The 21,509-nt window shown below is 35.8% G+C and overlaps 1 protein-coding gene across 3 annotated transcripts; it reads right to left on the reverse strand.

The window, feature by feature from the left end:
• Positions 1 to 80: 80 nt before the first annotated feature.
• znf185 (zinc finger protein 185 with LIM domain) lies at positions 81 to 20,902 on the reverse strand. 3 transcript variants are annotated; one of them, XM_067395881.1, is made up of 25 exons: positions 20,853 to 20,902; positions 18,765 to 18,815; positions 18,311 to 18,428; positions 18,134 to 18,238; positions 16,718 to 16,750; positions 16,570 to 16,629; positions 16,338 to 16,382; positions 16,157 to 16,237; positions 15,983 to 16,063; positions 15,633 to 15,689; positions 15,365 to 15,424; positions 13,504 to 15,276; positions 13,334 to 13,393; positions 11,427 to 11,486; positions 10,837 to 10,920; positions 6,685 to 6,735; positions 6,537 to 6,572; positions 6,390 to 6,440; positions 6,199 to 6,258; positions 5,826 to 5,852; positions 4,722 to 4,790; positions 4,567 to 4,617; positions 4,068 to 4,157; positions 825 to 924; positions 81 to 642 (listed from the first exon to the last, which is right to left on the reverse strand). In XM_067395881.1, the coding sequence occupies exons 2-25, from the start codon at positions 18,772 to 18,774 to the stop codon at positions 544 to 546; spliced, it is 3,261 nt and encodes a 1,086-aa protein (XP_067251982.1). In that variant the 5' UTR covers positions 18,775 to 18,815; positions 20,853 to 20,902; the 3' UTR covers positions 81 to 543. The 3 variants fall into 3 exon arrangements, with proteins under 3 accessions (XP_067251982.1, XP_067251184.1, XP_067252822.1); XM_067395083.1 differs by having other exon boundaries at positions 825 to 927; XM_067396721.1 differs by lacking the exon at positions 16,718 to 16,750 and having other exon boundaries at positions 825 to 927.
• Between the last annotated feature and the right edge of the window lie 607 nt (positions 20,903 to 21,509).

Raw genomic sequence — 21,509 nt, forward strand, 5'->3', positions numbered from 1 at the left:
AAGTGCAGGTCATATATCAGCCAAACATTAAAAGAAAAGCTAAGGCTAAGACCTGTTGTTTATATTGTAAGTGTTTGCATACCTGAGTGTGTTTTTTATGCAATATTTATATATTTATATTTTCTAATGTCTTGTAACAAATCAATAAAAGGAGAATACAACTTTATTCATGAGATGTTGCTTTACAGTAATTGTGAATAGAGATGCAGGATACATATTCATAACAATGAAATGGTAATATAATTTATTTAAAATGGTTTCTGATGATTAAATACACAAATACATTCTTCTTGTCCTGATGACTAAACATTTAAAGGAACAGAATTAAAAAAAAAAATCCTGTAACAAGCGTTCCTACTATTCTAGCACTAGAAAACCTTTTAATTAACATCTTCAGAAGGTATTCTACAGTATATGCTTACATCTTTTGTATCAGTAAGGAAGAGGAACTTGTTTTGCATCAGAAAAAAATTCTAAGCTCTGTTCAAATAAGCTAGTCGTCCATATTGTTGCGGGTATTTCAGGCGGCGTAAGCAGATCTTCTTATAGCACATTGGAATAGCAGCTCTCACAGTGGACTGTCCCACGGTGGAGAAACATGTTGTAGAGCAAATCTCCCATTGGTTTACTGCAAATACCACACTAAGGTGGGGGGAAAAGAAATTCAATATACATTTTCATTACACCATGTTGTCATATATCAAGTACAGTAGGGTAGTGTATCCCAAACAAGCTAAAATGAATCTAGCATATTGTAACATACAAATTAGAGAGGTGTCTGGGAAAAAAAAGAGTCCTTTGTGTGAGCGGATATTGTTGCGTACCTTAAAGCAGTGTGGGTGACAGGATATGTTAAGGTGCTCAATGGTAATTTTGGCATCATTTCCCACCAGTTCTCCACAGTATGTACAGGGAGTAACATCTCTTCTAAAGACAAAATGAGGTCATTAGTTAGGGGCTCATATTACAAAATAACTTCCTATTTATTCTCTCCACACTGCTTGTGCAGTAAGTGATACTAGGGCTGAGTTCTCAAATGTAATCAATTCTTAAATTCCAAGAATCGATCTTTCAGTCTGTGCTATTTTCAGTTTATAAATGAACAAAACTTTAGTGTCTCCCATCCAATAAATTGCCCTATTTTTTATATTAAAACAAAGTCTAAGCTTTCAAATTCTGTCAATTTTCATGTCAAACAATGTTGTTTTGGCACTCTTTAACGTGGTTTGGCGGATCGCTGGAGTGTCTGTTTAACCAAAGCGGCAGCACGAAGCACACATGAACCAATCATTTCTTCCTCTTTACTACTAGTTACAGCATGAAATAAACACGACTGAACATTAGAAGGTATGTTGATACAGTATGAGTACAACTCAACTTCCGTATCGAGTCAGTGTTTCAACCACAGAAAGCTTGCAAACAATGTCACTTAATGTTACATTTACCTCAGAAAAGCCATTTAATGTCCATTAACTCGATGGTTAACAAGAAAAATAACTCTAGAGAGCAGCATTTTGATAGATCTATGCACTACATTGCATGTTCGTTCTATTTTTTCATTTAAAGGTGCTAAAGAGGATGTTTTGTTTTATACATTTTTGCAATATTACTTGAAACTGTCTTTACTAACTGATAAAAGACTATTTATTAGGTGCACTGAAAGGAATAATATTAATATACATCATCTGAGCACGAGGTAGGGCCTTAAAAACATCAGCCAATCGTTTACGTGATCATCGCGTAAATGATTGGCCCTCTGGCTTGTCAATCACTGCCGTGACGTTCCTTGTGCGAGACGTGCGCAGATGCGCGCTCCAGTAACTTTCCACACTCCACAGGCGCTGCATGCAATGTTTTTGTCCGGAGACAGGAATAATAACTGCAGATTATGAGTTACATGCGGTGAGTCCGACATAATGAATCCACGAACACGACACAGCGAATGCCGGTGGTAAACACTCGTGTTCCAATACTCGTACACGAGTTTTGGGAGGTGTTCCCGCAAAATGAGCTGTGAAGGAGGGGGGTTGTTCTTACGCATGCGCTCATTTCAAAAACTCACTAAGTCTTTGGTTTCTCAGTCGACGAAAAGATCCTCTTTAGCACCTTTAACCTGTTCTTCAATATTCAATGTATGTTTGAATAAATGTCTTATTTTTTGACAGCCAACATTTAAATGTTTATATTTTCAAAAAATAAGTAGAAACATAATTTTGTTAATGTTATTACTATAAAAACTTCATTGTTGCTTGTTTCTTAAATTTGTAATTTAAGTGCCTAAACAAATCAATTAAACTTTAACATTATAGTAATGTACCAACTTGGGTTCCCTTCCCTGTATAGTTTAGAGCAGTGGTCTCAAACTGCCGGCCCGCCCTCCCCCTCTACCCGGCCCGCAACTGATCTCAAAAATAAAACATAATCCGGCCCGCTAAATTATTATTCTTCTCTAGTTGCTACTTGTCTGATATGCAAAGAAAAAGTCGCCGTTCTATGGGGGCATTCACATATCGCGTCACATAAGCGGCCGAGCCGCATTCTCCTTCTTTTCAATGCGCTTTCGCTCCGGTGGCGTCTGTCGTTGCTATGCAACCATGAGCCGCGCTCTCAATCGCTTCTATTATGAGCGCGCTTGCCTAAATTACAGTAAAAGCACTCGACTTTAAGTCACGAGCGTCGATTTAAACCACCGAAACGCGTCCGATGCAGCCATTAAACATTACCGATGGTCAAACGGCATCTTGGACAAATGCGCTGCCAGCGTCTGTCAAGGATCAGAAGAGTGTACAAATGTATTCCGGGATTGTATTTGTTCAGTACAGTGTTGTTCAGTGCAAAATTTGTATGTTATTTAAGCTAACATAAAGTAAGGGAAAATACTTCCACTAAATATTAAAAACTAATAATGTATGTAACAATGAGAGATTTTTATTTTTTGGCAAAATAAAGTTGATTATTTATTTATTTATTTATTTCTGACCCCTCCACACCACAGGTGTTGATTGTTTTGTTCCTAAATTACTTTTTTTCTTTTTTTTTTTTTTTTTCCATGCACCTTGTTGGATGTGAGAAGTTGACCCAGACTATTGCAATTAATATTAGTAGTATTATATTAGTAATAGTATTATATAATTATATTACACTCTGTAACAATGAGAGAGACACTGCTGTTTACATTTAGTATGGTAAATAAAATATTTATAGTATAGGTATAAAGATATTTTAGTAGGCAAATTTGATGTAAATGAGAAATAATGCGAAGGAAAGTAAATTTTCTGAAATGTTGCGCTTTCTTGCGCTTGAATGTTAATATGGCCCTCCTATGAGGTGTCAATCACAGAAACGGCCCCCCGCCAATTTGAGTTTGAGACCCCTGGTTTAGAGCATTAGTTGATTTTTTTTTTTTTTTTTTTAAGAATATTTGCCATGTACTGTACCTGATATATACCCCAATCAAAACTGAATCAAACTGAATTGAAATCTGAACTGAATCTAAACGCAAGATTGTGAAGTGAAATGTACCCAGCCCTAAGTGATATACAGTCAGTATAATGCACTATATCATGCGATTGCCACAAAAGGCATGAATTTGCATGTGTGTACATTCATAAGTACAGAATAAATCTGGCATTTTTAAGGTGTCCCTGCGCTCATTTATAAATGTGCGTACACAAAAAAAGTGCGTACGCCTCTCTTCCAGAAGTGAAGTGAAATTTATAAATCGCAAATAATCATGAAATTCCGCGCAGCTAAATGGTTTCAGATCTCCGCCTTGTAAAACACTGCATTAACATATAAAAGAGCACCGGTCAGCATCCAAATGCTTTACTTGAGAACGGCAAGAATTGCTTAGATTTCCAAATACCTGCAGTACTCCGACTCTCTGCCACAAGGAAAATATGCGTATATCTGCTTAGACCCTGACTTGCTGCTAAGCACTTTTCCTCGTCAAAGATTGGCGTGGATTTTAGTGTGCGTACTTGCGATTTTTAAAAACGAGGTCCCCTGTTTCTGGGGTTGCTGTATGTGTGGCATACTGTATGTTCTGTGATATATAAACACGTTACCTGGGGTAGTAGCTGGGGCTGCTGTAGTTGTAGCTGGAGGTTGTTGAAGACACATAGTCAGTGGTACTGTATGAGGGATAGTCAGAGCTGCTGTATGAGGGAAGACAAAACATGTTTATAGTAGACAACATTGTTTTGATTCACAGATTACTATTCTATGATTTACTGTACAAGCAGCTCTGCACTGTTATTAACAGTTCTAATAAAAACAGGTCGCAGGTCTGTACTCCGGGTCCTGATCACCCTGTCAAGATTTATTTTGTGCATCACTGTACAGTAGTATCCTTACATAAGCCCATTGAGGGCGATGCAATACAGTTCATGGTCATTTTAATTTTGATTTTTGGAATATTTCTGTTGCTTTTGTATCGTATGCAAGCAATTTTGGTACTGTGTTGAGTCTTAAATCTGGGTCCTGAAGCAAACCAATTGAGAACCGCTGAGCAAAATCACTATAATGGTAAAGAATTGTTCTAAGAAAATAATGCCTCCAGCTTACCTGCCATCAAGAGGTGAATTGTTCACATATTCCTTAACAAAGACAAACCCCCTAGAAAACAGAGAAACAATGGAGATCAGGCATTCAACAGGATGTCACTTTTAGGTTTATAATAATCAGGTTAAACATTCAGCTTTCATTGGAATAACACATACTTCTTGGTTTCAGAGTCTGGTAACTTCTCCGGGACAGAACTCTCCACTGTTTGGGTGCTGGTTTTGTTACTACAAGACCAAAATAGTATGTGAATAATCTCATCTCAGACAGCATGAGACACGTGTGCACTATCACACAACAAGCAGTAGAAGCTTCTTTTGTACTTTTAATATTAATTCTATGTAATTTAGTTTGACTGCAATAATGTGATCTGCGGAAGAACAAGTGAATTGTGAAAATAAGAGTGAAAGTCGGCATTTTTCAAGTATCTGTCTTTGTCAAGGCACCATTTCAGTAAGACCTTTGAAGAAACAATGAGTAACCCAAGACGTAAAACAGGGCTACTTATTTAGCTGTTGTCCTAGTAAACCTGTCCTATATTTTTGCTCCAGTGCTTTGTTTCTTAATGCTAAACAGGAAAAGCTAGTTTAGCCCTATTGACCAATATATAAGTATTTGACCAGATCGAATGAGTAATGCTTGTTAATTTTAAAAAATTTCTGATATTATAATTTTTTTTTTTGGAAATAACGTCCTCAATGTAGACTTCAAAGAGCCCCAAAAAGTATGTTAATACAAAAATGAGACATTATATATGAGGTTGGGAACTCGGATTTATTGCACAAATTGTGTAATGAATTAATAATGATAATATACAAGTAAATAATTGTGTAATATTTGTAAAAACATATGCTCTTATGTGTGCATAAAAATAAATAAACTTCTTTTTAAATATCTTTTATCTTCCATGACAGAATTATTTTAAAAATTTAAAAAAAAAAAAAAAATTGTTGATACTTTCCCCCTCAATAACCTTTTTTATTTTTATTGAAAAACATAAAAATCAGAAAAAGACATGTTTAATTAATTGTTTGAAGCTAAATAGCATTGATATAATCTTATCAAAGAATAATGACAACATTTTTAATTTTTAAAATGTATGTTCTGTTTAATTACCCATATAAATAGTGGGATTTTCTTGCATTATTGTTTTGCACACTTTAATATTAAGTAAAAAAAAAAGTAACAAAACAATGTTTTTATGAATTATGAAAGACTTTATATTTGCAGTGTAAGTCCACTCAAAGAACATCAGCTCTTACCCGTCCATGACTGTGCTCCACTCGCTCCTGTGAAGAAAGCAGATGTTGCTTTTAAAAGTGATCCAGTGATATGAAGCCTAGTTTTATTTCCAGAGAGAGTGTGTGCACACGTGTGAAAGAGCGTTTGATACTGTGTGTGTGTGAGAGTTTATCTGCAGCTCAGGTGGAGTTTTAGGGTTGGGTTTGACTCAAACTACTTTGCTACTTCCGCCTCTGGTACTTTAACCCATTGTGTTATTGACTTTTCATAGCAAAGATCTCCATGCAAACAATATGAATCAACACAGACAGGTCCAAGTGTTCTCAAGAAATGAGCTGTGCTAATAGAGACGTGCTTCTGGAGTAACAAACAGATATTTTCTAAATGAATTACCTATTAGTGTCAAATGGAATGACATCTTCAGCCAAGGAAGCCAAAACATCTGGTGGCATACTATCAATAAAATACAACATATCTTGATTAATATTACTGTTTAATTGTGTAAAATGACATTCTGAACAATTTTCATATTATAAGTTAAATTAAATTAAAAATGGTCCATGTGAATTGATTTATATACTCACTCAGCAACCAAGTCTATAGGATTCTGAAAATGATTGATTGTATCTGTGGAACTGAACATCAAAATATACACTATTATGACAAACCGTAGCATGGTAAACATCATAAAGTTAGCTAACAGAGCCTGATTAACTGATCTGCAGAATCACCTTGAGTCCAGTGCAGGAGGACGGTACCATTGAGGACTATGAAAGAGACAAGCAGGCAGGGAAAGAAGCGTTAGCTGCCATGTGTGCACAGATGACTGTTAAACACTGAGAATCGCCATGTTTAGTTTAGAATGTTTAGAAGCATTACCTCTTTGTGGGCTCACCCTCTGCCCATATTGGATCAAGTATATCAGCTGAGCTGAAAAATAAACAATTTCACACAGCTTTCACACTGAGCTCAGAAACATGCGCTGTCGCATACAAAGTGAATGTGTGATGTGTAGTGTGTATGATCAACAAAATGCTCTACATTCTACACATTTTCTGTCTCTTAGCAAATAGATTATGAGAATTCATGTATATTTGGGGGGCTTTCATGACATCTCAAACTTTTCCTTCTGCTTATATGGTGTCAAGTGCAACCGCTACACTGTTCTTATGTAAATAACACATTACCGTGTATTACTAATGCACCACATTTAAAAGATAACTATGGGAAATCTGTTCATTGAGTAACCACTTGTTCACCCAAAAATGAAAATTCTGTCATTAATTACTCACCAATCATGTCGTTCCAAACCCGCAAGACCTTCGTTCATCTTCAGAACACAAATTAAGATGTTTTTGATGAAATCCGAGTGTTTTTTTTTAATCTCCTACTGAAATTACCACATTCAAGGTCCAGAGAAGTAGTAAAGACATTGTTAAAATAGTCAACGTGACTACAGTAGTTCAATCTTAATGTTATGAAGTGATAAAAATACTTCTTGTGCCCAAAAAACAAAACAAAAATAAGGACTTATTTAACAATTTCCTCTCTGCCCTTTCATTCTCCTATGCAGTTTACTTTGAAGACACATTGCAGAGCTTCTGTGTTCTCCGTCAGAACGCTGGCTCAGTATTGTCCGGCTCCTGCGTCAGCATCACACACATGCATTGTGGTGCTCAAATGAACAGCGTCAGCCAATACTGAGCCGGCATTCGGACATAAACACGGAAGCACTGCACAGCATCAACTGCATAGGAGACTGACAGGGTACAGAAGAAATTGTTGAAAAAATGTTTTTCGCAAAAAGTATTCTCGTCGCTTCATAACATTAACATGAACCACTGTAGTCACATTGACTATTTTAACGATTGTCTTTGCTGTTTCTCTGGACCTTGAATGTGGTCATTTCATTGCTTTCTATGGGAGATAAAAAACCTCTCGAATTTCATCAAAAATACCTTAAAGGGATAGTTCACCCAAAAATGAAAATTCTGTCATCATTTACTCACCCTTAAGTTGTTCCAAATCACTATAATTTTCTTTGTTCTGTTGAACACAAAGTGAAAAATTTTGAATAATGTGTTAAACTGGACAGTTTTGGGGCACCATTGACTTCCATAGTAGTTTGTTTTCCTACTATGGAAGTCAGTGGTGCCCCAAAGTGGCCTGGTTACAAACTTTCTTCAAAATATCTTCCTTTGAGTTCAACAGAACAAAGAAAATTATGCAGATTTGGAACAACTTGAGGGTGAGTAAATGATGACAGAGTTTTCATTTTTGTGTGAACTATCCCTTTAACTTGTGTTCAGAAGATGACGAAATCTCTTGCGGGTGAGGAATGACATGAGGGTGAGAAATAAATGACAGAAAATTCATTTTTGGGTTAACTAACCCTTTAAATGTTGGACGGTGTCACAAATCTGTGCCTTAAGGTATATCATAGTTTGGTTTTTATGGTTTTAAATTATTCAACAGAAGTGGACTAACAAAAAGCAATTAACCTAAGAACCACTGCCTATCTACAAACCCGATTCCAAAAAAGTTGGGACACTGTACAAATTGTGAATAAAAAAGGAATGCAATAATTTACAAATCTCATAAACTTACATTTTATTCAAAATAGAATACAGATAACATATCAAATGTTGAAAGTGAGACATTTTGAAATGTCATTTTGGATTTCATGAGAGCTACACATTCCAAAAAATTTGGGACAGGTAGCAATAAGCGGCCGGAAAAGTTAAATGTACATATAAGGAACAGCTGGAGGGCTAATTTGCAACTTATTAGGTCAATTGGCAACATGATTGGGTATAAAAAGAGCCTCTCAGAGTGGCAGTGTCTCTCAGAAGTCAAGATGGGCAGAGGATCACCAATTCACCCAATGCTGCGGTGAACAATAGTGGAGCAATATAAGAAAGGAGTTTCTCAGAGAAAAATTGCAAAGAGTTTGAAACTATCATCATCTACAGTGCATAATATCATCCAAAGATTCAGAGAATCTGGAACAATCTCTGTGCATAAGGGCCAAGGCCGGAAAACTATACTGGATGCCCGTGATCTTCGGGCCTTAGACGGCACTGGATCACATACAGGAATGCTACTGTAATGGAAATCATTACAGTAATGATAACAACATGGGCTCAGGAATACTTCCAGAAAACATTGTCGGTGAACACAATCCACCGTGCCATTCGCCGTTGCCGGCTAAAACTCTATAGGTCAAAAAAGAAGCCATATCTAAACATGATCCAGAAGCGCAGGCGTTTTCTCTGGGCCAAGGCTCATTTAAAATGAACTGTGGCAAAGTGGAAAACTGTTCTGTGGTCAGACGAATCAAAATTTGAAGTTCTTTTTGGAAAACTGGGACGCCATGTCATCCAGACTAAAGAGGACAAGGACAACCCAAGCTGTTATCAGAGCTCAGTTCAGAAGCCTGCATCTCTGATGGTATGGGGTTGCATGAGTGCATGTGGCATGGGCAACTTGCACATCTGGAAAGGCACCATCAATGCTGAAAGGTATATCCAAGTTCTAGAACAACATATGCTCCCATCCAGACGTTGTCTCTTTCAGGGAAGACCTTGCATTTTCCAACATGACAATGCCAGACCACATACTGCATCAATTACAACATCATGGCTGCGTAGAAGAAGGATCCGGGTACTGCAGCCTGCAGTCCAGATCTTTCACCCATAGAAAACATTTGGCGCATCATAAAGAGGAAGATGCGACAAAGAAGACCTAAGACAGTTGAGCAACTAAAAGCCTGTATTAGACAAGAATGGGACAACATTCCTATTCCTAAACTTGAGCAACTTGTCTCCTCAGTCCCCAGATGTTTGCAGACTGTTATAAAAAGAAGAGGGGGATGCCACACAGTGGTAAACATGGCCTTGTCCCAACTTTTTTGAGATGTGTTGATGCCATGAAATTTAAAATCAATTTTTCCCTTAAAATGATACATTTTCTCAGTTTAAACATTTGATATGTTATCTATGTTGTATTCTGAATAAAATATTGAAATTTGAAACTTCCACATCATTGCATTCTGTTTTTATTCACAATTTGTACAGTGTCCCAACTTTGGAATCGGGTTTGTATTATACATGCAGTTTTTGTCCCTTTTTGTTTTAAAGGTACACTATGTAACTTTTTTTTATGTTCAAATTAACTACATTTAAGTCAATTCATAATCATTTTTTCTTCCAAAATGTGTTTTGTCTTATCCTGATTCACAATGGTAAGTCTATTAAAAGTGTTTATAATTTTTTATACTACATACATCACTCGTGTCTCGTCATCAATTATAAATCTTGTCAGAATCAACATTAGCTTGGCTTTACGGAGATGGTGAGAGGGATTTGAAATGTTGCAAAAGCGATGCAGAGATGATTTTTATTACTCAACAGGTGACTTAGGTATTTTAATGAACAGATAAATTGCCATACGTAGCTCTCTAACAGAGTTGATTGTAAAGCATTATCTATTGTGAAGGCTCATTCCATTATGGTTGTTGTAACGCTGTGCTGGAATTTCAAGGAAGTAGCGTGTCTATTAATGGGTAAAGCTACAGTAACATCTTCAGCATTTATATCTCTAGTTATATCTCTTAAGCCTATAGTAGTGAATGTTTTATGAGCAGTAGGATAATCTCTCTCTTTGTTTATAACCATGTTCACCCACACAGTCACACAGAGCCAAAGCACAACCAAAACAATGTTCTTCTGCAGAATGTATGCAGCTTTGTATTTTAACCATTAAAGGGTCAAAATGTTTTTCATAGTGTACATTTAAGAGATTACATGGAATATTTGTACTTGAAAAAAATAGTACTTAAAGGGATAGAGCACATCAAATATTGTAAACAAGCTCAAACTTGCTTGCTTTACAAACTAGAACCAATGACAAGTGAAAAAAGCTAGAAGTAGATTCAAAAAACTATACTAAAGTGTTACATTTATTTATATCTGCACATGAATTCTTCAAAACTAATGAAGAAAAAATAAGATGATAATGCAGAAAAATCACCTGGTTGTACTAGTGTTGAAGGGAATAAGATCATCTGCAAGCAGGTCCAGACTTTTTTGTGTTTGCTTTGTCTGAGGCAGCGGACTAGAGGAGAAACATCCAGATCATTCAACAACTCTATCAAATTATCATTATTTTTACTAAATTAGGACTGACATTTAGTCTTCTACTAAAAATCATTACAGAAAGTAATAAAAAGTGCCACTTTATTTTTGTTTATTTTTATTTTTGAGTTAAAAATTATAGTTGACTTGGGGAAACAACAAAAGTCCATTTATAATAAGTTGTCATCTAAAATGTAAACATATGTAGAGATAATAAATACAAAATGTTATGTTATTTGCATCAAAATGTCCATGTTTTTTACTGTATTTTTTGTTGATGTGTTTAGATTAGCATATTAGACAAAGTCTATAGTAAAATGTAGCATCAGCATTCATGGTTCAAGTCATTTTGTACACATACTGTATGTATATGAGGCATCCATTTTGCAAAATGACCATAACCTCTGTTTTTTGACCATTACACTCCTCGGGGGGATCTAAAATATAATGTAAATAATCATCATAAATGCATACAGCCACTCTCACCTGTTGTCTATGAGCAGATCCTGACTGAGAAGATCTATTCCTGGATTCACCTGGCCAGAACTGCAGGAACAAGAAATACAGTAATGATGTAGTATTAAGAGTCGGAATGTTAATTTAGAAATTTCTTTTGGGCAGTAAAGTATCTGGTAGAGCTCTTGTGTCCTCTTGTGGTCTATTACAGAACAGCACATGTCAGTCAGCACTTATTGCTACATAATCATTACATGTCTGATAAATATTTATAGAAGTGAATTACGAGTTCAACTCTGTTACTGTAGTTAGTTACAGAGCTTGTCAATGCAATTAAATAAAAAAAAAAATTTCAAGAGAAATTTTAAACCATGCGGTTTTCCCAGGGAATTGTGCAACTGCTTTTTCCCCCCAGGGGGTAAAGGTTTGACGAAAACACTTTATAATATGGTTCATTTTGTTAACATTAGCATGCACCATTAGCACATTTGTTGAACATTTGTTACTGAATTTGTTAATCTTTCTTAACATTAGTTAATAAAAATAGAGCTGTTCATGTTAGTTCACAGTGCATTAACTAATGTTAACAAATACAACTCTTGATTTTAATAATGTATTAGTAAATGTTGAAATTAACCTTAGGCTATTTATTTATTTATTTACGCCATGTTAGCAACATGGCTATTTTCATGGTGAAAACAGAATAAACAACATAATACAATTAACAAAAACACGATATAAGATATTTCAGGTTAATACAAGATAGAAATACATTCAGGCGATACTTTTTTAAATACATCAGTTAAACACGTCTCTGAAGAAAACTAACATTAAAAATGAACATTAACAAAGATTGGAAGGTGTTACCGGTTTGACATATCGCATATAGGCTATTTGACTGAAATGCTTATATTGAAATATTTTATTTTCTACCAATAATAAAACTGGTAGAGAGCTTTTGAGCTGTGTTTAAACTACAATATAGTGGTTTTCAAATTGCATAACAATGACTGTAAAATATGTATTTCCGGAATGGGAGTGGCATATTTTGATATTTGGGATATGGTCATTGGGCTATTTTTGATTGGAAACGGGGATAGTTTTGTTATGGAGATCTGGCAACCATGGCCATTTTTCTCCAATTCTCTAAAAAAACAAATGCTTTGAATGAAGCCGACGTGAACTTCACTGCACTCTCGTGAACGCGCAGTCACAAAATGGAGAGCAACAGCCAAGTTCAGGATTGCTAAATTTTGCCAAATAATAAATTATATTGTATTTTTGAATATAAGTGTTTCGCCAAGCACTTGGAATAGTAAGGACAAGTTGCATGGAATTGTTTTATGATTTACACGCACAAGCGGGACATTTTACAAATAAATAAACTCTCCTTTTGTGTTTCGGAAAAGAAAGAAGGCCGTACGGCTTTAAAACACCACCAGGGTGAGTAAATAATGACTGAACATTTATTTTTGGTTGAGTAAACCTTTCCATAACAAAAGAAATGGAAAACCATATAAAGCATAATAACGAACTGATTGTTCGCAGTATAGCTGCACAAACTAAAGCACTAGCCTATTTTCATTGAATATGTTCAAACAATTTTTTGTGCATGAATGGTACTTGACTATTAAACATATCTACAATTATAACTGATGTTGCTTATGGACAGTGTATCCATATTCATATCCCAAAGAGTGAGTTTAATTCATGTCTGTCTGAATCTGACTGCAATGTACTATCACATCGCAATAACTGCAATAAATTGACATGACACTGAGGTCAGATAAACAGCAACAACATCAGCGTACTCACTGCTCTGAACTCATTAATACTGTATGGTGTATGAAACCCCTTTACACATGAATGGCACTGAGATTAATGAACATAATCTGTATATGACGGGGCTATTATGTATTAATCGGATCATCTTGTACCTGGCAGGCTCTGTGTTGAAGGATATCAGAGTGTCAGACAGGCGAATCAGGCTTTCAGCACTGCAAAAGGATTAATAAAAAAACAATGAAGATGTTTTTATCTATCAACAGTGTACATAGGCTAAATATTTAACATTAGATATACAGTTAAATATATTTATAGAGCAAACCTTTTTTCTGGAACCGGCTCAGGCTTGGATACAGATGCTGGTTTAGTTTCCGTCACTGGTTTAGGTTCTGATGTGGGTTTAGGATCAGTTGCTGTTTTAGTTTGTGTCATAGGTTTAGTTTCAGCTGCTGGTTTTAGTTCAGGTCCTGTTTTAGTTTCAGTTGGAGGTTTAGTTTCAACTGGTTTAGGTTCTGATTTGGGTTTAGGATCAGTTACTGTTGTAGTTTGTGTTGTAAGTTTAGTTTCAGCTGCTGGTTTAGTTACAGATGCTGTTGCAATTTGTATGGTAGGTTTAGTTTCAGCCACTGGTTTAAGTTCAGATGTGGGTTTAGGTTCAGTTACTGTTGTAGTTTGAGTTGTAGGTTTAGTTTCAGCCACTGGTTTAGGCACTGGTTTAGGTTCAGATGTGGGTTTAGGTTCAGTTACTTTTGTAGGTTTAGTTTCAGCTGCTGGTTTAGGTTCTGATGTAGGTTTAGGTTCAGTTACTGTTGTAGTTTGAGTTGTAAGTTTAGTTTCAGCCACTGGTTTAGGTTCTGATGTGGGTTTAGGTTCAGTTACTGTTGTAGTTTGAGTTGTAAGTTTAGTTTCAACCACTGGTTTAGGTTCTGATGTGGGTTTAGGTTCAGTTACTGTTGTAGTTTGAGTTGTAAGTTTAGTTTCAACCACTGGTTTAGGTTCTGATGTGGGTTTAGGTTCAGTTACTGTTGTAGTTTGTGTTGTAGGTTTAGTTTCAACCACTGGTTTAGGTTCTGATGTAGGTTTAGGTTCAGTTACTGTTGTAGTTTGTATTGTAGGTTTAGTTTCAACCACTGGTTTAGGTTCTGATGTGGGTTTAGGTTCAGTTACTGTTGTAGTTTGTGTTGTAGGTTTAGTTTCAACCACTGGTTTAGGTTCTGATGTAGGTTTAGGATCAGTTACTGTTGTAGTTTGAGTTGTAAGTTTAGTTTCAACCACTGGTTTAGGTTCTGATGTGGGTTTAGGTTCAGTTACTGTTGTAGTTTGTGTTGTAGGTTTAGTTTCAACCACTGGTTTAGGTTCTGATGTAGGTTTAGGTTCAGTTACTGTTGTAGTTTGTGTTGTAGGTTTAGTTTCAGCTGCTGGTTTAGGTTCAGATGTGGGTTTAGGCTGAGTTACTATTGTAGTTTGAGTTGTAAGTTTAGTTTCAACCACTGGTTTAGGTTCTGATGTGGGTTTAGGTTCAGTTACTGTTTTAGTTTGTGTTGTAGGTTTAGTTTCAACCACTGGTTTAGGTTCTGATGTGGGTTTAGGCTGAGTTACTATTGTAGTTTGAGTTGTAAGTTTAGTTTCAACCACTGGTTTAGGTTCTGATGTTGGTTTAGGATCAGTTACTATTGTAGTTTGAGTTGTAAGTTTAGTTTCAACCACTGGTTTAGGTTCTGATGTTGGTTTAGGATCAGTTACTGTTGTAGTTTGTGTTGTAGGTTTAGTTTCAGCTGCTGGTTTAGGTTCAGATGTAGGTTTAGGTTCAGTGATGGCTTTATTTTGTGTCATAGGTTCAGATGCTGTTTTAGGCTGTGTTGTGTTTTCCAGCACTGGTTTAGCTTCAGTTGTTATCTTAGTTTGTGGTGTAGGTTTAGTTTCAATCACTGGCTTAGGTTCAGATACTGTTTTTGTTTCAAGTACTGGTTTAGGAGCAGGTGTAGTTTTAGGTTCTGTACTAAGTGTAGGCTTAGGTTCAGATTTAGTTTCAGGTGCTGCTGGCTTGACCTCCTTCACCACTGGTACAGGGGGTTCTTCAATGCTCGATTTAACACTATAAATACAGTAAAATTGCACATGAGCCAGTGTAAGCAATAAATAAGAGTTGAAGCTGTATAACTGACAGATGTTGTGTAGTTTACCTTTGCTGAGGCACAGACTGAACAGATGCTGTAATGTCATCCTCATCACTGATAACTACCCTGTACAAACCACATAGATATGCACAAGGAATGAGGATGTGGGCAATAGTGGGTTATACAGTGTGACACTTGAACTTATTGCTAACGGAAACATATACACAAAATGATACATGATTAAGTTTAATTTCTACCATATCATCAGCTGTGCCACTTCACCTCTTTCAACCCTATTTTAATTTTGTCAGTTTGTCCTGTTTAACCCAAGTACCTTTTGGCCACAAAGGATGTGCTTGTCTCATCAGAACTGTCGGGTTTCTCTGAAGATCTGGAAATATTAGATTTGAACATTGTGCAGTGAGGAATGGGATATGCATTCATCCTAACATTTTCACCAGACAAAAAAAAAAAAAAAGTGGCAATACACTAACATTATAACAGCTGTTACTGGAAAGATACACATACACAATTTATTTAGCCCTAAAGGGTACATATTAGTACCTTACAGGTACATAAAATGCATGGCACTACCATGTTATGTGTCCAAAAATCATGGTACGTTTCCAAAACACAGTTGTATTTCAGAGATTTCAAAAGGTATATTTTTAACAAGGCACTTACTCATATTTCTTTGCAGCAGACATTACGTATGAACGGCGATTTGCTGCCGAACTCTTCAGCACACTGCTGGCGACCTCTTTCCTACACACATACACATACAACGGAAAGATTATTTTATGAAGAAGAACAAGAAGTCACCTTGGATTAATCAGTCTGTAGTGTGTGGTCTCTCACCTCTTTTCTATTTCCTCAGGACTCAGAGCTGGTTCAGAGAGCACTGTCTTTTCATTGCTCGGCCGAATTGTGTGAGGGGCTCTGGGAAAAGAATATTTATGAAAATAAATGTAATTAAGATGTTCTAAAATGAGCTTGAATGTGTGTGAACCACACGCTTGAGTGTTTTTGGCACACTTACATTTTCTTGTAACTATCAGAAGGCTTTTTGAAGCTATTTGTTCCGCTAAGGGAGGAGAAACAAATAGCATACTATTAAAATTTATTTACTACACCAAATCTTAGATTAGCAATGCAGTTTATTTGCAAATAAAATAGATCTGTATTAATTTAATTTATTTTATGATGTTCTAAAATCAATAGAACTAGTACGGTTTCTGACACTGAATGAAAACTGAATGTATTTTGCTTACGCATATCCATTGGTGGATGTAGTGGAGGTTGGCTTGGAATCGGTTTTTCTGAATACCCCTCTGCAAAAGTAAATTATCACACATGAGGGAAAGCAACACACAGGCAGTGATAACCAAAATCACTTGAATGACTGAATATTATCATTACCTAATTATATATCCAGATGAAGAATTTTTTGGTCTGTGAAATTGAAAATTAAATATTGATATTTTTAACATGAAAACAGACAAACTTTAGTGTTTACAGACAGATCTACACTCTAAAAAATGCTGGGTTAAAAACAACCCAAGTTGGGTTGAAAATGGACAAACCCAGCAATTGGGTTGTTTTAACCCAGCGGTAGGGTTAAATGTTTGCCCAACCTGCTGGGTAGTTTTATTTAACTCAACTATTGTTTAAAAATTACTGTATTGCTTAATTAAAATTAACCCAAAGTATGTTGGAAATGAACATTTATTAATGTTCAATGAATAATTATTAAACAATAAACATTTATTAAATTGCTTATTAATACATTTATATTAATAAACTATTAAACTATTCAATTTATATTAATACAATACTAAAGCTTATTAATAAACATTCACCTTTTGTCTATTATTGTTGTCTCTAATTGCATCTGGTTTTTACTTTCCCAACTATTTTGGGTTCATTTTAAGCTAGCCATATAGCAATTTTTAAATAATAGTTGGTTTAAATAAAACTACCCAGCAGGTTGGGCAAACATTTAACCCAACCGCTGGGTTAAAACAACCCAATCGCTGGGTTTGTCCATTTTCAACCCAACTTGGGTTGTTTTTAACCCAGCATTTTTTAAAGTGTATATTACAGGATTTATTGGCATTTTCTACAAGCCATATCTCCTAGTATCAGGCACATAAAAAGCACATAACCTTGCACTAATAGGACATTTCAAATCCATTGAAGAAACACTTTTTCAATTCCTGTCTTCTTTCTTCTCATAGAACAACCCGCAAGACAATTCTCAGCCAGGCTTCAAAAGCAGACATTCAATAGAAACCTTATTATCAGTCAACAAAGTCCTGCGGTTGGCAAGAGTGTCCTTTCAATCATTCATCCTCATTCTGCTGTGGCATTCTATAGCCTTCAACACAGTAATTCACTAGATCCTCCTGTCCACCTTATTGTTCAGAGAACTGCACTCTGCTGGTCTGAGAATAGATAGATTCTTCATGGTATCTTGGTGTCAACTAGCTGCTGGTGTACCTCAGGGTTCGGTTATTGGCTCCTTACACTTCTTGAAATATACAAAATCGATGTGACACATCGATCACAACACATCAATTTTCATACTCATAAACATCATCCAGGTCTGCCAGGAAATTGGGAGTAGTATTTGACCACCAGCTAAACTTTATAGACCAGTTTATTAAGCAATACTCTTTTTAACTCTACACTGGACTACTACAATGCTCTTCAAGCAAAATCCTCTGAAAATGATTCTACTGTACGAAATACATTTTCCACATTTGTAGGTCACTATGGCCTGCTAATTGAATACATGTGTAAATGTAGACCCTAATGGAGAATAACAATGCATACTGCTCTGTGTTGGATTTGGGCTGGGACGCATTGACTGTGGGTGAAGAATCAGTACTTGCTCCTTCATCTACGCCATTTGAGCGGTTTGCTCGCATCTCAGCGATCCTACAAAGAAGAACGTGTTAGAAACATTGCACTGTGAACTTTTAACTTCAAGCTTTGTTGTTTCTTTTTCACCATGGTTTCTCCTCCTCTCCCTCAGGATTTTCTTGCTGTTGTCTCTGTATCCAGCTGCCATCTCCTTTCAAAGCAGTGCGGACCTTTGTGGTCCGTAAAACTGACTGTCTGTCCCCTTCTGCAATCAAGACAGTCCAGAGCTTATCATACAGAAACATATAAATATCATTTGAGATCACAAGACTATAACGAGTCAAAAGTCGATTGCTTCAGTGTTAATACACACACAGTTATTTGAGTATTTTAAAACAAGAAGTATGGCTGAACGTTGAGTGTGTTAAGCAATGTGTGACATGTGGCATGACAGGATTTGATGGTGTGACGCAGAGTATCATTGTTTTCGTTGTAAGAGTGGAATGCCATAAATTAATAGCTGTAGCTTATGAATTGACATTGACTCGTGTGAGATTCAATAAGACGACAATGAATTGAAACACTGATCACTGAAACCTACCTTTGGACATTGTTAGTGGTAATTTAGTGAAAAAACTTCCTCAGAAGACACCTGGACATTAGAAAGACAGAAAAAAAAAATATATTATTGTCATTTATTGTCTTTCATTTTTTAATTTCCATGTTGTAACTTTCTTTGTCAAATTAGAATGCAATGACAATGCAACAAAGATGCACTGAAATTTAAAGATACATACACTGTAAAAAGTCATGCGCTCTATCTACTCTATAAAACAGATTACAAGCAATATTATTAATTAAATTCAGCATATAAGAATTGAGTTAGAATTAATCAAATTCCTTAAATTCATTAAAAGTCAGCTATTTAAAAAGTGTAATATTAGCAAACACCATTACAAAAACCACAAACTGACATAAAAAGCAGAGTCTGTCCAACTAAATGAAACACTGATCACAATAATGGCGATTTTCCAATAAATTCAATGCGTTTTCAATGCTTTTCAATTAATTTTCAATAAAATCAACATCTAAACTTCTGTTAATTCTTGTGTTTCTCTTTCCTTCAGTGATTCTGCTTGTTATAATCAGGTGTCTTCAATGTTGGCAGTAAAAAATAAAGAGTTCTTAATTCATCTTTGACATCTGTCTGTTATTCAGATATTTTTGTTTCAATTTTACTCATTTTAAATGGTTAACATTTAAGGAATTAATTTGATAATTTCTAACTCAATTCTATTTGTTGAATTAATTAGTAATATTGCTTGTAATCTTTTGCCAAAATTGTATGGAGTAGATATAGCGTATTACGTTTTACAGTGTATAAATATATAAAGAAAATGTTCATGTGACACTGAAGATGCTGAAAATTCAGCTTTGACATCATAGGAATAAAGTACATTTTAAACAATCTTAAACGGTCATAACTGACCCTACAGTTTTGAATGGTAGAGTATATATTAATAAATATGTTAATATTTATTATTATTATTATTGAATTGGTCTTATTGCTGGAAATATTACTGCATATTTTGTAAATAATATACTATTATATCACCAAGTATTCAGTGAATTTCACTCCTCAGGTTATGAATTGCAGGCACACTATTTATTAAATAAAAGATGAACTGCTGGCAAGTTAAACAACCACCAAAAAAACAAAAAGAATTTATCATTATGGGAGTGTCAAAAAAAAAAAAAAAAAATGTTACACAACCTTTCTTTATGAAATTCCCACAACATGAATAATCTGACAGATTCATTCAATTCAACACAGAAAACGGGCAAGTTTGATGGCATTCTCAAATAGTTTCAGTTACACAAGTCAGATTACTAATTCATTCCTAACTACATAGTCCACAAATCATGAATATCTCTGTTTATTGAGTCATTTTTAACCCAGAATATACAGCTGCACATCTTTAGGGATCTGTAACACTGAACCATTAAGCTAAATTCCCGAGTTTCTTTTCTAAACCATGTAGAAGAGCCTTTCCATCCAGACAAAACACACACACACACACACACACACACACACACACTCACTCATTCACTCTGACAACCACAACCTCTGAACACCTGATCATATTTACATAACATTTCTTTATATCCCTTATGTTATCTTTACATTAACTAGTTTGATGACACCAGGGATATAATTATTATACATTATTATTAACACAAATTTCTGTAAAACTGAGTTCAAAATCAACCACCCTTAATGTCCATAAATGTTTGGTTGGTTTCCAAATGAACATCCCAGTATGTCCATAAAGCAAACGACTCTCAAATAATCCTCACTGCACCATAGTGACACAGAATGCCCTTCATGAGTCAACACAGCTTGTGCAAGAGGAAACATGTTTGAATAGTGGTTGTGACAGTGACAGCGTGAGAGCCAAATCAACGATATGAAGGCAAAAACACATTCACTGTGCCACACATGACAGTAAAGATGAAACCAGCCCAGCAGATATACAAGGAATGAAAAAATAAATAATAATAAAGACATCATCACAAGCTTGCGATACCTTCAGATCAGTCAATAAAGATTTGCCAACCCTAAATAGTCGCAGAATACATTAGAAATAAATAGTTTGTGAAGCTTTTTTAAAAGGAACAGATGACCTACCTGGTTAATGAGTTTATATGCAGTATGGTGGCAGATGCACTGAGCAGTGCTGGTGATTTCAGCTGACTGACTGTGAGCTCAGTCAATACACACACATCGTGGGGAGGTGTTCGCTGACAGCTCGCAGGTACGGGCGTGGGCTCAGACCTGCCCAGCCAGTCAGGTAGGCCTGGCCAACCAAACCTATAGGTGTGTACCTGCATGTGTGTGTTGTGTGTCTATGTACTTCATGTTTTGGCTGCAATGGAAGGTGTGATACTCTCCCACCTTTATTTGTTAAATTCTGTTTTATTGCCATTTCATTACAGACCAAACTGAGACAGATCTGCAGCAATTACTGGAAGTGATGTCACATCAAGACATTGGCGTCCAGAGGGATGGTGCGAGATCATAATGAGTTCCTGTGGGACCATTCTAGAAATGCTCCCAAAAATAACTGCTTGTGCCACTTACTAAAAACAGGTTTGAGGTCCATGATGAATCAGGATAGAATAAAAAAAAAAATGGGGACTAGTTCACAGGTTTTAAAGTGTTAGTTCACCCAAAAATGAAAATTCTGCCATTTATTACTCACCCTCACGTCGTTCTACACCTGTAAGACCTTCGCTAATCTTTGGAACAAAATTTAAGATATTTTTGATAAAATCCGATGGCTCA

This window comes from Chanodichthys erythropterus, chromosome 1 (assembly GCF_024489055.1).
Source record: "Chanodichthys erythropterus isolate Z2021 chromosome 1, ASM2448905v1, whole genome shotgun sequence".
NCBI lineage: Eukaryota > Metazoa > Chordata > Actinopteri > Cypriniformes > Xenocyprididae > Chanodichthys > Chanodichthys erythropterus.

Excerpts from the sequence above, each read along its gene's own strand:
- znf185 (XM_067395083.1), bottom strand. Across the intron at positions 16,064-16,156 it reads CCTGAGGAAATAGAAAAGAG|GAAAGAGGTCGCCAGCAGTG; the intron begins GTGAGAGACCAC and ends GTATGTGTGTAG. Across the intron at positions 643-824 it reads GTCACCCACACTGCTTTAAG|TGTGGTATTTGCAGTAAACC; the intron begins GTACGCAACAAT and ends CCCCCACCTTAG.